At 44.7% G+C, this 17,037-nt stretch overlaps 1 protein-coding gene and 1 long non-coding RNA gene across 8 annotated transcripts in view; one reads left to right on the forward strand and one right to left on the reverse strand.

Moving 5' to 3' along the window:
• LOC130283383 (uncharacterized) overlaps nt 1-17,037 on the forward strand; it is a 121,163-nt gene that overhangs the window by 102,056 nt on the left and 2,070 nt on the right. Inside the window, exons 2-4 of one of the 2 annotated variants that reach the window (XR_008846678.1) lie at nt 3,915-4,021; nt 5,462-5,577; nt 5,794-5,863. This is a non-coding gene — a long non-coding RNA (uncharacterized LOC130283383). The remainder of the gene's footprint in view (nt 1-3,914; nt 4,022-5,461; nt 5,578-5,793; nt 5,864-17,037) is intronic. The other variant, XR_008846677.1, reaches the window with a different exon arrangement.
• The window catches only part of LOC130283381 (alpha-2-macroglobulin-like protein 1), a 174,365-nt gene that overhangs the window by 59,786 nt on the left and 97,542 nt on the right, over nt 1-17,037 (reverse strand). For all 6 annotated transcript variants that reach the window (XM_056532786.1, XM_056532784.1, XM_056532790.1 and 3 more), the window contains one exon: nt 5,406-5,555. In XM_056532786.1, the coding sequence (XP_056388761.1) occupies nt 5,406-5,555 (150 nt within the window). The remainder of the gene's footprint in view (nt 1-5,405; nt 5,556-17,037) is intronic.

A 17,037-nucleotide genomic window follows, 5' to 3' on the forward strand; every position in this document is an offset into this window, starting at 1 on the left:
GCATGCAGGTTATTAGTACCCAGATGCATAACTTTACATTTATCCACATTGAACCTCATTTGCCAAGTGGATGCCCAGACACTTAGTCTATCCAAGTCATCTTGTAACTTATGCACATCCTCTATAGACTGTACCGTGCTACAAAGCTTGGTGTCATCTGCAAAGATAGAAACAGAACTGTTAATACCATCCTCTATATCATTGATAAATAAATTAAACAACAGCGGGCCCAGTACTGAACCTTGGGGTACACCACTAATAACCGGGGACCAATCAGAGTACGAATCATTGACCACCACTCTCTGGGTTCGATCCATGAGCCAGTGTTCAATCCAGTTACAAACTAAAGTTTCCAAGCCCAAGGACCTTAACTTACCTGTCAGACGTCTGTGAGGGACAGTATCAAATGCTTTGGCAAAATCCAGAAACACTATATCCACAGCCATTCCTCTGTCAAGGCTTCTACTCACCTCTTCATAAAAGCAAATTAGATTGGTTTGACAACTTCTATCCTTAGTAAACCCATGCTGGCTATCACTTATAATACTATTATCCCCTATGTATTCCTGTATGTAATCCCTTATAAGTCCTTCAAACTATTTACCCACAATGCACGTTAGACTTACCGGTCTATAATTGCCTGGCGAAGACCTAGAGCCCTTCTTGAAGATTGGTACCACATTAGCCTTGCGCCAGTCCCTTGGCACAATACCAGACACCAGAGAATCACTAAATATCATGAACAAGGGTACAGATATTACTGAACTTACCTCTCTAAGAACTCTTGGGTGTAGTCCATCCGGCCCTGGAGATTTGCTTACATTTACTTTACTTAACTTACCTTGTACCATCTCTACATTAAGCCAGTTCAATACATTATATGATGTGTTACCAGCACTGACCTGGCCAATGTCAGCTCCTTCTTCCATAGTGTATACAGAACAAAAGAACCCATTCAGTAGCTCCGCCTTCTCTTGATCGCCCGTGACAACCTCCCCATTATCATTATTAAGGGGTCCTACATGCTCTGTACTTCGTTTTTTTGCATTTATATATTTAAAAAATATTTAGGATTAGTTTTGCTTTCTTTGGCCACCTGTCTCTCATTTTGAATTTTTGCTGTTTTTATTACATTTTTACAGATTTTATTAAGCTCCTTGTACTGTTTAAATGTTATAGCTGACCCATCAGATTAGAATTTTTTGAAGGCTATTTTTTTGTTGTTTATTGCTCTTTTCACCTCATTTGTCAGCCATGTAGGATTTAGTTTTAACCGTTTATATTTGTTCCCCTTTGGTATATATTTAGCTGTATAGTTATTTAGAGTTGATTTAAAGATGTCCCATTTACCTTCTGTATCAGTATTTGAGAACACCTCCCCCCAGTCTATGCCCTGTAGTGCAGCTCTCAGCCCAGGGAAATTTGCCTTTTTAAAGTTATATGTTTTTGCCTTCCCCGCCTGTCTTTGTTTTCTACATTTTAAGTCAAAAGTAACTATATTGTGGTCGCTATTACCAAGGTTTTCCCTCACAGTTACATTACCAACCAGCTCTGCGTTGTTGGAAATGATCAGATCCAACAAGGCATCACTTCTTGTTGGGTCCTCCACAAACTGGCCCATAAAATTATCCTGCAATAAATTTAGGAATTTTCTCCCCTTTGTAGTTTTAGCCAGCCCCCGGCCCCAATCCATATCTGGATAGTTAAAATCTCCCATTATTACCACTGTACCTGCTCGGGCGGCCCTCTCTATTTGTTTATACAGCCGACCTTCTATCTCTTCAGTGATATTAGGGGGTCTGTAGATTACACCAAGTATTATTTTTTCAGTATTTCCCTCCTTTTGTAATTCTACCCACAGTGATTCCACCTCCTCAGAATCATCACACACTATGGCATCGTTCACACTGACTTTCATACCACTTCTTACATACAGACAGACTCCACCACCTTTTCCGTTCATTCTATCCTTGCGAAACAATGTAAACCCCTGCAGATTGACAGCCCAGTCATGCGAGGAGTCCAGCCATGTCTCAGTGACCCCAACTATATCAATATATTCCTCCAGTATCAAGGCCTCAAGCTCCCCCATTTTATTTGCTAGGCTTCTGGCATTTGTGAACATACACTTTACATTTCCATTAAGTTTTACACATATAGTCTCACTAATGGGATTTTCAGAGTTATTGGGGTTAATGTTATTATTTGAGTTATAAGGGCTAATTGTACTATTTAAGTTATTGGGGCTAATGGGATTTTTTGAGTTATTGGGTCTAACGTTATTATTTAAGTTATTGGGGCTAATGGGATTTTTTGCGTTATTGTGTCTAACGTTGTTATTTAAGTTATTGGGGCTAACGGTATTTTTTGAGTTAATGGGGCTTTTTGTAGTTATTGAGTTATTGGGGCTAATGGAATTTTTTGAATTATTGGGATTACAATTTTTCGGGCTACATTTATTTTTACAGCTGGTTTGTAACGCATGAATCTCCTTATCCACTGCTCTTAACCTCCCCCCACAGGACTCCTCTCCACCCACCATTATGTCCTGACATGATATCAGCAGAGAGTTCTGTGTTCCAAAAAGAAAACCATTTCCTCTGTAGTATACAGACCCTAAAAGGTACTCGAAAGATTAAGATTTTTTAATAGAAGTAATTTATAAATCTGTTTAACTTTCAGGCACCAGTTAATTAAAAAAAAAAAAGTTTTCCATGGGAGTATCCCTTTAAGGTCAAAGCAGGCTAAGGAGTAAAAGGGTAAATGTATTTGTATTTTGCATATTTCTCCAAGGTTAGATCCTGTCTCACATAGTGTTGTGTGCCCCTAACTTGTAGTCTATTTGGATTTTCTATTTTTTGTCCCTCCATGTTCGGAGTCTGGTTTTGTAGTTATTCCAGTTTCTCCTATTGTTAGATTCATTTCCTGAGCTTTGTTTTGTCCCTAACATAGGAGTTAATTTGGTTTTTGTATCTAGTGTAAATTACTTCTGTGTATCCTGATCTTGGTCATTGTTTAGACCTGTGGGTCTTTGTGTGTTTTTGTGTCTGCACTTGTTATACAGTATTTGCATGTCCTTTATCTATAGTGTCCTCTAATATGATGGCTCACATAAGTGAGCCATCATGTGATAAGACTTGTAGTAACCTGGGGACAGCAGGAGGTTCAAAAACAGATTTGATTAAAATTTTGCCTGCTAGGTGGCCCAGGCCTGGAAAAAAGTAGTCAAATTCTGCATAGCATGGATTGTGCTGCACACCGACAACTCACATGATTGTGCACATTGGGGACAGCAGGCGGTGGTGAGGTAGTGTTACCTGTAGCCATTGGTGGGCTAGGCAGGCATTGGTGGCCTAGGTATGCTTCTACCCAAGCTTTGTGATGCCTCTTCATGTGCTGACGTAGAGGCCTGATTCCTAAATTTGGACCCTGCCTGTGCCTTACTTTCTCTCTGCAGATATAGCAGTGTGCCTACTTTATGCATCTGGTAACATAGTTGTAACCTTGCTGTTTAGCAACTACCAGCGTACCATGTGCTGTCTTACCAGCGCCGTGCAGCATTCTGGGTGCCATGTTCCTGTTGTATTGCCTGATATGATCTGTGTCTTGCTGTTCTGTCCACTAGGGGCCACGCATCTTTGTAAGCTGCCTGTCCTGATACCGGTCGTCTTCTGACCCCTGCCTGTTATTGGATTTGCCTTTGTATATGCACTTTGTAAATAAACATTTATTGCACTTTATAAATGTGGTAGCCCAGTACGGGATGGTGTTTCCCCGTAATTTTCCTGCCCTCTCAGGGCAGAGTCTCTCCATGTCCCCAGGGCCGCTTTTATGTATTATCCTCTGTATATACAAGTTTTGATATTAATAATGTACTGTTTCTTTAATTGTTATACCATGTGATTGTTACTCAGGAGGCACTAGTGACCAGGTGATCCCCCAAGTGACCTATGGGCTCCTGTGTATGTCTAGAGCATTGGAGGCCTCAAGCCTAAAGTCTGCAGCCACCTGTCAATTGCAAGTAAGCCAAAGTCATCTAATTGTCAGTCATCAAGTCAGTCAAGTCAAGTCTACTGTTTAATCACCGTGGCCTGCACAAAAGTCTGTCTAACTACTGCAAGTCCCAGCAAGCCTTTAAAGAGGCCACACCTGTTGTTCTGGGCCTCAGCAAGTTTGTTTGCTCATCCTGGAGTTTACCTGAACTGCTAAGGTCTCTGTAACCTGCCTGTTATTGGATTTGCCTTTTGTCTTGGACTCTGTTTGCACTTTGTAAATAAACACCATTATTAGCATTGCTGTGCCTGGCACTATCTCTAAGTGTCAGTTTTGCCCCATTCTGCCTGACCGGCTGCCACTTGTGGCACAGTGGCTTCACACCCATAGGGGATTACAATAGAAAGAATTTCCTAAAACATTTTTTCTTAAGCCTGCAGATCATGCACCAGCGTCGACGTCACATGCCCCTGAGCTGCTCAGACCAAAAGGTCTGCTGACATCCTCCTCTTTAAAGCCTCTACATCATCCCCACCACTGATGTGTGATCATGGCCTCCTTGTTCCATCTCATCACATCCACCATGATGCCTTATAGTATGCCCACTATGCCTACTGCAACTAGTGCTATGCTCAGCCACTGCACCCCCCTCCACCACCTCAGCAACACGCTCCAAAGGCTGACCGCTACACAACTCCTCCTCGTGGCTAGTGCTTTCCATCTGCGTAGCAGTAGGGGGGGGGGGGGGGGGGAAGTAGAGACAGAGATCTGAAAACAGAGCATCTAGGACCAACATTTCCTTTACCCGACATATGTTTTGAGAATTGTAAAAGATTTTGTTTCTTGAAACCAATAACATTCACAAAACTCTGTGTACAGAGCAACGAGTGTCACTTGCAGGCGCTATTTACTTTGCTGCTATCATACAACTAGGAATCTATAATACGTGTTTGATAAAACCAATAATATTCACGAAAACTGTATTAACAGGGCAGATGCACGCTCCTTTTACTTTGCGGCTATTTAACAAAAAAGGAAGATATAATGTTAAAATATAATGCATATTTCATTGAACCATTAATATAAATGTACAGAGTCTTTATCACGGTGCGTTTTATCACATATTTTTTTTTTTTTTTAATAGGGAGGTCAGGGACCATTTTTTGTCCGACAGCTAACTTTGTATCAGTAGCTTAAAGGGGTTATCCAGCCAAAGCGCAGCACCTGCATTCTATTCTAATGTGGATGCTGCTCTTTGGCCGGATAACCCTGTGAAAGTGCTGTCTGACATGATTGCCTGAGGCTAATGTGTTTTCTAACATGTAGTATATCTATTTCTATGTTATGGCACATTGACTTAGTGTATGCACAATAGTATACAATTCTATTTTATTTTAGATTTGGCTCTTAACTGTATCTGTAGTCAACTCCTTGTCTTCATTGTTGATCTGAACACTTTTATCCACAGCTCGGATCGAGCACCAAGATCCGGCTGAGGCTTTGATATTGATATATATCTGATCCTTTGGGCTGGCTTCTGTCTGTGCAAATTTCAACAAGACCTGCCAGAGAAGAAGACAACAGGTATGAAGGGTTAAGAAGATAATGTAAAGTCTCTTTATGTGATATAGTGAAGATTTACATATTGAACAAATTGCTAGAAAACCAGTGAGGCTTTGATGGGAATGTTAAGAAGTGAAGAAAAACATAGAAAAAAAAACACAATAAATAAAATAAAAAGCATTTTAACTGTTTATTTTAATCAACAAATGTCGTTACATGTTTTATGCTGTTTTACAGTCACGTACCAGGGAAATGAAATTCCTACCCTGTATTCGGTGCTGGTTGGACATGGGTGCGGTGTCTGAGGGTATGTGCTTATTTTGTATGGAATTTGCCACTAAAATAAAGCCACAAAATTCAAAGTTCACAAATCCATGAGGACTTTACTCATGGATTTGTGAACTGAGCTGCAGCCTCCTTTTCACAGCAATGTGAGGCTGCTGTATGCAGAATCCAGGCTGAATTTCCTAGTGGAAATTTCTAAGTAGAAATTTAGTGCACATACCCTAAGGAATCTCCTTACACTAAATCTTTACACTTTACCCCTGCAAATATATACCATATATCCCGGCGTATAAAACGACTTTTTAACCCCGAATGTTCTTCTGAAAAGTCGCGGGTCGTCTCATACGCCGGGTATTGAGGTCGGGGATAGGAAAACTTCTAATTATCTGCCCAAGCCAGCTCCCGTGTGTGGCTGCAGGCGGGGGCCGGCCAGAGCAAGTAAAAACTAATATTGTATACTAAAAACCAGGGTGCCTCCAGCTGTTGTGAAACTACAACTCCCAGCACAGAAAAGGCTGTCCGGGCATGCTGGGAGTTGTAGTTTTACAACAGCTGGAGGCCCCCTGGTTTTTAGTATACAGTATTAGTTTTTACTTGCTCTGGCCGGCCCCCGCCTGCAGCCCCACACGGGAGCCGGCCCGGGCAGATAATCATAGGTATTCCTATGCCGGACATCCCTGTATCCCGAAAAATCTTTTCGGAACATAAGGATGTCCGCCGGTCACTTACCATTCCCCGGCGGCGCGTGCCCTCCTGCGATCCTCCTGCGGTCCGGTCCTCCGTCTCTATGGTTGTACACAACTATAGAGGCAGAGGAGCGCAGGACCAGGAGGACCGCAGGAGGACGCGCGCCGACCGGGGCCTGGTGAGTGACCGGCCGTGCTATCTTAAGTGATCCGATCACCGCTCCCCGGTCCCGGCACCTACTGATATGGTCCATAGGCCATAGCAGTAGATGGTGACCCGGACCGGAGGAGCGGTGATCGGAACACTGTGGGGGGAGACCAGTACAGACATACAGCCTGCAGCTGGAAGCTGTATGTCTGTTGGGGGGGGGGGAGCTGCCTACTATTGTGGGGGAACTGCTGACCTAATGTGGGGGGAGCTGCCTACAAATGTGAGGGGAGCTGCCTACAAATGTGGGGGGAGCTGCCTACAAATGTGGGGGGGGAGCTGCCTACAAGTGTGGGGGGAGCTGCCTACTATTGTGGGGGAACTGCCTACTATTGGGGGGGAAATGCCTACTATTGGGGGGGAAATGCTGACCTAATGTGGGGGAATTGCCTACAAATGTGGGGGGAATTGCCTACAAATGTGGGGGGGGCTGCCTACTATTGTGGGGGGGAGCTGCCTACAAATGTGGGGGAAGCTGCCTACTATTGTGGGGGAACTGTTGACCTAATGTGGGGGGAGCTGCCTACAAATGTGGGGGGAGCTGCCTACTAATGTGGGGGAGCTGCCTACTAATGTGGGGTAACTGCTGACCTAATGTGGGGTAACTCCCGACCTATTGAGGGGGAGCTGTCTACTATTGTGGGGGAACTGCCGACCTAATGTGGGGGAACTGCCAACTTAATGTGGGGGGAACTATAGTGCCTACCTAATGTGGGGGGAACTACAACTCTATATTTTAACTGTAAAAGTTGGGGGTTGTCTTATACGCCGGCATATACGGTATATAGGTATATCTGCAGGAGAATTCCAAAGTCATAATTCCCAGTATAATCACAGGCTAGAGCAGTCTCATTGATACAGCAGTACTAATGTAGTCAGAAATGGAGCCAAGGGTTATTATTAGAGAGGAGCGAATTCTTGGAAAATCTGATTTGGCCGATTGCCGAATTTCCCCGAAAAAATTTGGTTCGGTCCGAATTTATTCACGGCGAATCACTAATAAGAACGGCTATTTCTGGGTTACAGAGAGCCTCAATAGGGGTGTAGAACACTTTGCCTTGTCGTAACACACATAGGGAGTGTGCTGTGTTAGTGAAATAATACTGTTATTGAGGATGTGGCAGCAGGGTCGGGAGACCATATGGAGACACAATTGAACAGATTAAATAGATTTTAATCCTTATTTAATTTAAATGTATTTTAATTTTTTTAAATCCTTTTTTGAAGACCCATTCTGATGAGCATCGAGCTGGCGGTCCGCCGCGAGCAACCATCTGTTACAGCCCTCCCTCCCCCCCCCCCCCCCCCGACTGTCTTACTCTGTGTGGAACTGGAAATGTTTCATTTAATCAATTATGGTTCATTTTTACCACTCCAACCTGTTTCATTGGATACTTGTGGTAGTTCCAGAGGTAATATATGCAGACGACCACAGGGCCTCAGTCTTGAAAAGGTTACATAGAATTTTTTTATTTAAATTGAAGACTTTGAATAGATTCACAAGATTAATGTGTCAGCAGCATGAGGAGATCACATGGCGGCACAATGACAGAGCCTGGTAATTGGAATGAGCAAACTTTAACTTCTTTCTTGAGGACCCATTGGAAGGCAAGTCTGGCGCCAGCAGCCCAGCCGCGGTAATTCCAGCTCCAATACTGTATAATTGCTGCAGTGTAAACTGTGGCAAAGCTCCCAGTTGTATCTTAAATCAGAGCCGGCGGTCCGCTGCAAGGCCAGCTACCGCCTGCCCCAGCCCTTGTCTCTCAGTGCACCCTTATGCTCTGAGTGTCCACTTGAAAAGGACTGCAGTACCAACAACTTGGACAGGAGCACATTCAGCATCTGTGCTGTTGGATAAGTGGGTGCATACTACTAGAAGTTGCTTCAGTGAAAAAGCCGGTACTTGTATCTTAAAATCGAGCTGGTTTAATGTCCCGGTACCCAAAGCGTTTACTTAAAAACTAATACTGTATGACCACAAAACACAATATAACAAGGAGTCACATGGTGGCAAAATGTCAGAGCCTAGAGGTGGCATCAGCCTGACCAGACCATGGGGCCTCACAATTGAAAAGATTAAAGATATATTTTTTTATTTAGATTGAAGATTTCAATAGATAAAAATTTTAAAAGTTTAATTTAATGTGCCAACAGCATGAGGAGACCATATGGTGGCAGAATGACACAGCCTGGAGGTGGCAGCAGCTTGAGTAGACCATATAGTGGCAGAGTTACCCAGCCTGGAGGTGGCAGCAGCCTGACGAGACCATAGAGCTTCACAATTCAAAAGATTAAAGATATTTTTCAAAATTTAAATTGAAGATTTAAAATAGATTAACATAAAAAGTTTTATTTAATATGCCAGCAACATGAGGAGACCATATGGCCAAGGTGTGTCTGGGTCCTCTGTCTCATCTTCCTTATCACCCTGTAGCTCCATAGCCTGCTCCTGCTCCTCTTCTCCTGTCAGATGACTATACAAACCACCCATTTCACAAAACCTTGCCTGTGCTCTACTGTCCCCCTTTCCCTCTTACTTTTCTTTCAGTTCAGCCCTACAGGGCTCATGTGGCCATGAGATGTAGGCATCACGTCACCCATGCCCTGACTAGCCATTGTTTCCATCACGTGATGTAGGAAATGAAGCAGTGGAATGACATTGTTAATCCCGTAATCCTGGCAACTGAATCATAATGTGGCTTCCTCAAAGGGCCTGAGGAAACTGCAGGTGTCACACATAAGCTGGCACTGGTTGACATTGAAGTTACACAGGGGAGTCCCCCTATCCGCTTGGATCATCAAGAAATCGGTGATGGCTTTTTTCTGTTCATATAGTCTGTCCAACATACGGAGGGTGGAATTCAAACGTGTGGAAATGTTGCAAATCAGACTATATTGGGAGATGCCGTTCTGACGCTGAAGCTCAAGGAGGGTGTGCTTTGCAGTGTACGAGTGGCTGAAGTGCATGCAAAGTTTCCTTCCCATTGTTAGGATGTCTTGCAGATGGGGGAACACTTCAGAAACTGCTTGACAGATTGAACACGTGTGCCATGAAGGCGCATGGCTCAGGCTTCCTTGACGCTGCACAGACTAGATGATCTTCCCATTGTCGGTCACCATGATTCCCATTTACAGTTTTCGTGGAGTAAGCCATGATTCGATTTCTTGTTAAATGCCAAGGAAAACCATGTGAAGAACAGCGTGACACCACCATGCCCTGCACACATGGTATGCTGGAGGGGCACTGAGACTTGTCTGTACAGGGGAGGCTGAGGAAATGGTGGAGGATGAGGAGGCGGAGTCCCTGGCAGTCACAGCCCCTGCCTTTACCCCCCCCCCCCTCATGCTTATGACTGAGTGTCCCGGGTGCCCGAAGTGCTTACTTTGAAAAAAATACTGTCAAACTACAAGATCAATATAATAAGGATATCACATGGCGGCACAATGACAGAGCCTAGAGGTGGCAGCAGCATGGCGAGACCATATGCCGGCACTATGATAGAGCCTGGATGTGGCAGCAGTATGAGGAGACCAAATGGCGGCACAATGACACAGCCTGGAGGTAACATCAGCATGAGGAGAACATATGATGGCAGAATGACACAGCCTGGAGGTGACATCAGCAGCATCAGGAGTCCTGAAAGTGACCCGTGACAGAGTGGGGTGGTGGGTGTTAATACCAGTACCCGGTGACGAAGGTGGGTGAAAGAAGGAGAACTTGGCATAAGATGTGTGGCATCAGGCGGGTGGCAGGATCAGAATAGTAGCATAGGCAGGTAGGCAGAAGAAAACGGTCTCTTTTGTCAAAGTGTTGGTGTGCACAAGTAAATATTGAGGATATGCATTACGTAAAACTTAACTTTTAATATTATTCTTATGATATAATATATGGACCCCCAATTTTTTTTTTTTAACAAAAGGAAAGGTGTGCAAAAAACACCATGTGCCACCTACACCACCAAGCATTGATGCCATGCAAAGACCTCTAAAAGGTGGAAGGGAACAACATATGGTCCATTGTAACAGGTGGGGGTAAATTTCCACCTAAAAACACTGCCATTTCCCAGGGTTTTTAGTTGGAAATAGAGAGAGGTTCCTGTGTGGGGCTGCCCTTTTTAGGACGAGTAACACTTGCCTCCAAAAGGTGGAAGGGAACAATGTATTGTCCATTGTAGGAGGTAGAGGTGAAAACTTCCCCTGTAAGGCCCTACTCTTGCCCTTTTAATTCCCTTTTTGGCAAGTGTTACTCGCCCCTTTTTAGTGCACGTACCAAGTACAAAGAAGAGAATTAATAGTGCGAGAGTAGGGCCTTATAGGGGAAGTTTTACCCCCACCTGTAACAATGGACCATATGTTGTTCCCTTCCACCTTTTAGAGGTTTTGCATTGCATTGCATCAATACTTGGTGTGTAGGTGGCACATGGTGTTTTTTGCACACCTTTCCTTTTGTTAGTTTAAAAAAATTTTGGGTCCATATATTTTATCCTAAGTAAAGTTAAGTTGTAGCTAATGCATATCCCCAATACTTACTTGTGGTCTGATGCGTATGAATTTCTGTAACTGGGGAGCAGCACCTTAATTATGTTTGGCAATATCCATGGCAGCACAATGAGAGAGCCTTGAGGTGGCATCATCAGCATGAGGAGACCATATGGCAGCACAATGAGAGAGCCTCGAGGTGGCAGCATCAGCATGAGGAGACCATATGGAGCATAATGACAGAGCCTGGAGGTGGCAGCATCAGTGTGAGGAGACCATATGGCGGCACAATGACAGAGCCTGGAGGTGGCAGCCGCAGCATGAGGGCCATGTCAACTGAGAATGGAGTCTGAGAAATCCACCGTCTTTTGACTGGGGTGTCGGATGTCACTTGGGATGAAGTGGATGACCGAGTGAACCAATTAATCACGGCTGCTGGGTGGCTGGTAGAGACACAACTGCTAGCTGACACCAGGAGCTTAGACCTCTCGCTGCGACACGCCCCTACTGTGCTGCAACCTCTGCCTGGGCCTGATGAATTTAGGCCTCTGTGCATGTCCTGGCACTTCTCTGTGACAAACTCATACACCAACTGAGTGTGTATATATGTTACACTTATGAGAGGAGGACAATGCTCTCCACTACGCTTAAAACTGTATTAGACTACAAAAACAAGTGTATAGCTTTAGCTGGCCTTTCACAGCAACTAGGCCCTTGTACACCACGTAGGTGTAAGTACAGTTTATACTTATGAGAGGAGGACTATACTCTCCGCTACAAACTGTATAAGGCTACAAAAACAAATGCGTAGCTTTGACTGGCCTTTCACATTAACTAGGCACAAATTAGTTTAACAGGAAAAATATAAAGGACACCAGGCAGGTGTATGTACAGTTTACACTTATGAGAGGAGGACTATACGCTCCGCTACAAAATGTATAAGGCTACAAAAACAAGTGTGTAGCTTTGGCTGGCCTTTCACTAGTCAGACCACACATAGATGTACAGTACTGGGCACCAGTGTACAAGAAAGATATAGTGGAGCTGGAGAGGGTTCCAAGATGGGCAACCTGGGAAATACGGGGAATGGGAGGACTACAGTATACAGAAAGATTATCAGAATTGGGGTTATTTAGTTTAGAAAAAAGAAGGCTTAGGGGCGACATAATAATAATAATAATAATAACTATGTATAAATATATCAGGGGACCATATAGAGATCTCTCCTATGATCTATTTATAGCCAGGACTGTATCCATAACAAGGGGGCATCCTCTACGTCTTGAGGAAAGAAGGTTTCTACACCAGAACAGACAGGGGTTCTTTACGGTAAGAGCAGTGAGACTATAGGAACTCTCAGCCAGAGGAGGTGGTCATGGGGAACTCTGTAAAAAAGAGGGTCTGGATGCATTTTTGGAGAGTAATAACATCGCTGGTTATGTATACTAGATTTATAAGGACAGAACGTTGATCCAGGGATTTATTCTGACTGCCATATTTGGAGTCGGGAAGGAATTTTTACCTCTAGTATGATGTTTTTTTTTTTGCCTTCCTCTGGATCAAATCAGTAGGGACTCAAGGGATATAGGTTGAACTTGATGGACTCTGGTCTTTTTTCAGCCTTATGAACTATTTTACTATGTTCACAGTAACTAGGCCCAAATTAGTTTAACAGGAAAATATATAAAGGACATTACGTAGGTGTACATACAGTTTACACTCATGAGAGGAGGACTATGCGCTCTACTATGCTTAAAACTGTATTAGATCACAGAAACAAGTGTGTAGCTTTGGCTGGCCTTTCTCAGTGTTACAACTGGAGATGTGGATCCGCTGTACCTTGTGTGGATGATGGTTTGGGCCATACCAGGTAATGGTGTCTAAGGAGCTGCTGGTTTTCACCAGAGCCCGCAGCAAAGTGGGATGGACTTGCTACGGCAGGCAGATCCCAGGTCGCTACCCCTGATACGACTTGTCCACTAAGGCAGCCGAGGTGATGTGTGGTAAAGAAGGATGAAACAAACTCATAGTCAGGGACATGGCATTAGGTCAGGGCAGGTGGTACAGCAACAACGTCAGGATACGTAGCAAGGAGGTCAGAGGCTGGCGGCAAAGGAGTGTGTTCAGGGAACGAGGCAGGCAGAACTGGTACACGTTAAGGCAAGACACAATTTGGATAACACTTTCTCCAAGGCACAAGGGCACAAAGATCCAGCAAGGGTCAAAATGAAGTGCTCATACTTATAGGGTCGTGGAGCAACAAGAACCAATTAAAGGACAACTGCAGCGTGATTAACACTTATCCCATATCCACCGGATAGGGAATAAGTGTTTGATTGCGGGGGTCTGACCGCTGGGACCCCCCACGATCTCCCTAACGGGGCGCCGCCATTAGCGCTCATGGTGAGCGCTAAGGCACATAGCGTCGACATAGAGGTAGACGGTGACGCCCCGTCTCCTCCCCGTCCCCATACAGTTCTATGGTGGAGACGGGGAGGCACTAACGCTGACTCCCCGCCTCTCCCAGAGAGATGTATGGAGGAGGCATGCCGACTGCAACGTCATGCTGCGGCCAACACGCCCAATGCACGAGACAGCCGCTGCCCCGTACAGGAGATCACAGGGGGTCCCAGCGGTCGGACGCCCCGCGATCAAACACTTATCCCCTATCCTGTGGATAGGGGATAAGTGTTAATCACGCTGCAGATGTACTTTAAGTGTGTACTGGCCCTTTAAATTTCACAGAGTCGGCACACACATGCCCTAAGAGGCAGGGACACGCGCTGGCAAGCAGGAAGCACAGACAAGACACGGGGATGAAGGGGGGAGGTAAGGAGCAGTGGGCAGAGTGCAATTGCATCGTGGGATGCGAATCGCAGTAAGGACGGCGCCAGTCAGCAGAGAAGGAGTATGTCTGCGACCAGCATGTCTGACCGCGGTGCGACTCGTAACAAACAGTAAGTAGGCCCAAATTAGTTTGACAGGGAAAAAAAAACCTACACCACTTATGTACGCACAGGTTACACTTATGAGAGGACAATATTCTCCACTACGCAACCTGTATTAGGCACTAAAATCAGGTGACTATGGCTTATTGTGCTCACCCTAACTGGCCCCTGTTAGCTTTAGAGTTGTAGTACACCCCCACTGCAGCAGTACAGAGTAACTGGGTAGTACAGCCCAGTACAGTATTATTATGCACTAACAGCAGGTGACAATGGCTTTTAGTGTGCTGAGCCTAACTGGTCCCTATAAGCTTTAGATTTGTTGTACACCCCATTGCAGCAGTACAGAGTCGCTGTGTAGTACACCCAAAAGTGTACTTTCTCTCTATCTCTCTCTCTCCCTTCCCTGTCAGTGCTTTCCTGCAGTGATTTGGGCTTGTGGTGAATCGTTGCTTTTTCTGTTCAACACACACACTGCTCTATCTCTCTGCAATAAAACACTCTCTCTGACATAAAGCGCTGGAATGGCTGGCCGCAATATGGCTGCCGATTATATAGGTCTGTGACATCACAGGGCTGGCTGGCTGCTGATAGGTTGCATGCTGCATGTGATTCAGGGTCATCCCTCCTACCCACCTTCCCAGAGTTCCTTGCCCCATGTCCTCACATGTGGATCCACCATTTTAGATGCCCTGGAGCCTGGACAACACTAAATGGAGTTTAATGAAGCAATTTGTTTCAGATTAATTACGGCAATATTCAGATTAATTACAAATCAAATTTTTCCTGAAATTCGTAACGAATTTGGATTCATCAGAATCGATTCGCTCATCCCTAGTTATTATCAGGAGGACAGTCTTGATGCAAGGAGCCAGAGTAGAAGGGAACACAGGAACCAAGTCAAAAGCAGAACAACAAGAACCAGATTAATACTTCAAGGAACAGAAGCAATATCCAGAAACAGAGTCAAGGTCAGGGTCAGAGTCAATAAGAAGTCAAACCATTAACAATAGCGCAGAGAATGAGATCCAGGACATGCAAGAAGCCACAATCAATGGGCAATGCTTATCAGTGTGAGTCTCCTTTAAATAGGCTGACGGGTCAGATGTAAGTTTGGGGCACAGGTTGCTTTAACAGCTATGCAGATAAAGCGAGAAAACCACAGCCCAAAACAGCAGGGTCATGGCAGAGGACAGAGCCGGCGAAGAAGTGGATAAAGCATCTGGTTGGATAGATACTCAAGCCAATCACTGCAACATTGCAGGAACCAGGCAAAATGAGTAACTTTTTAACAGTCAAACCAAGAATCTTTTATTGAAAAGAATAATGATAGCAGTACAAAAGGCAAAAGTTAAATAGTAAAATGCCTTTTCAGGCATAAAATCACATAGTAACAGATAAAACAGAGAACATGGAGGTTACATCATCTCGTTGGTTCGCACAGAAGCAAAGAACATATGCATGGAAAACAGTATAAATACAGGGCAATGGTAGGATCGGTCGTCCCAAACAGTCGCCTCGAGCACATATAATACCTAGAAAAATTCCCCGCCCCCCAGTTCAATATAGAGAAAGGCAATTCTGCATAGGTGGGCAATAAGAGGAGGCCTGCCATTCTTCCCATAATTTATCAAAATATTCCACCCTGTTCTCACGAATGGCAGACAATTTTTCACAAAGCATAATAAAGTTAACTCTATCGACAACCTTCTGAAATGACAATAACGGGGATTTCCATTGGGCCGCTATATGAATCCTGGTGGCCATAAGAATGAATTGAGCCATTCGAAAGGTGCGGAATGGCATCCTACTGGGTCTGTTGCTTAAAAGACAAAAAGATGGGGAACTGGGCATGCGGTCACCAAATAAATCTACCAGGACCGCATGAACCCTTCTCCACAATTGCGCTACCGTAGGGCAGCTCCACCAAATATGATGCATAGAACCAGCAGTCTGACATCCCCTGAAGCAGAGAGGAGACACCGATGGGTATAGTGTGTGCAATCTAGAAGGGACCATATAGACTCTATGTAGGATTTTAATAGATGTCTCCATCAATGAGACCTGCCAACTACCCTTACTAATAGCCGTGCAACAAGCATGCCATTGGGGCAAAGATAGGGTCACACGGAGGTCACGTTCCCAGGCTACCATGAAGCGCAGTTTAATATCAGTAGGGGGAGCATTTAGATGAGCATAAATGCGAGAAAGCATGCCTGGCAACGTAGGACCATAAAGCAAGGCTGCTTCATAGAATGTAGTATGTACCTGAAAGCCTTTAGGTCCCAACGAGGAGTAATATGATAGGATTTGAAGGGCCCGGAAATATTCCCCAGGCGGGAGTGTATGTATAGAGCAGAGTTGTGTTATGGTGATCAATTGTTTACCCACCAGCAGGTCAGATAATTTAGTTAGTTTAGCAGAGCGCCACCAAGAATATAAAGTGGTGGAGATGCCAGGTTGAAAAGAGGGATTAGAAAGAAAGGGGAGGAGGGGAGGTATAGGAGACTGCAGACGGAATTTGAAGCGAACCAGACGCCAAAGAGACAAGGAAAACAGAGTGATTCGCGCCAAAGAGGAGAGAAGAGCTGAGACAGGACAAGAGGACCACATCAAGGCGGAAAAAGAGTAGGGAGAGATAAGGGATGCCTCCAACCCCACCCATCTAGGGGCATTTTGCGTGGCGTGTGTGAGGGCCAATTGGGCTAGGCGAGCAGCATAGTAATATTTCAGCAGGTTGGGAACCGATAGGCCACCCACCCTTTTATGATAATGCATAACAGTCTTATTAATACGGGGTCATCTCCCATTCCAGATGTAATGGGAAATAGTGTGTTGAAGAGAGCATATGTCTTTTTTCACTACCGGGATGGGAAGG

This window comes from Hyla sarda, chromosome 7 (assembly GCF_029499605.1).
Source record: "Hyla sarda isolate aHylSar1 chromosome 7, aHylSar1.hap1, whole genome shotgun sequence".
In the NCBI taxonomy this organism is placed as follows: Eukaryota; Metazoa; Chordata; class Amphibia; order Anura; family Hylidae; genus Hyla; species Hyla sarda.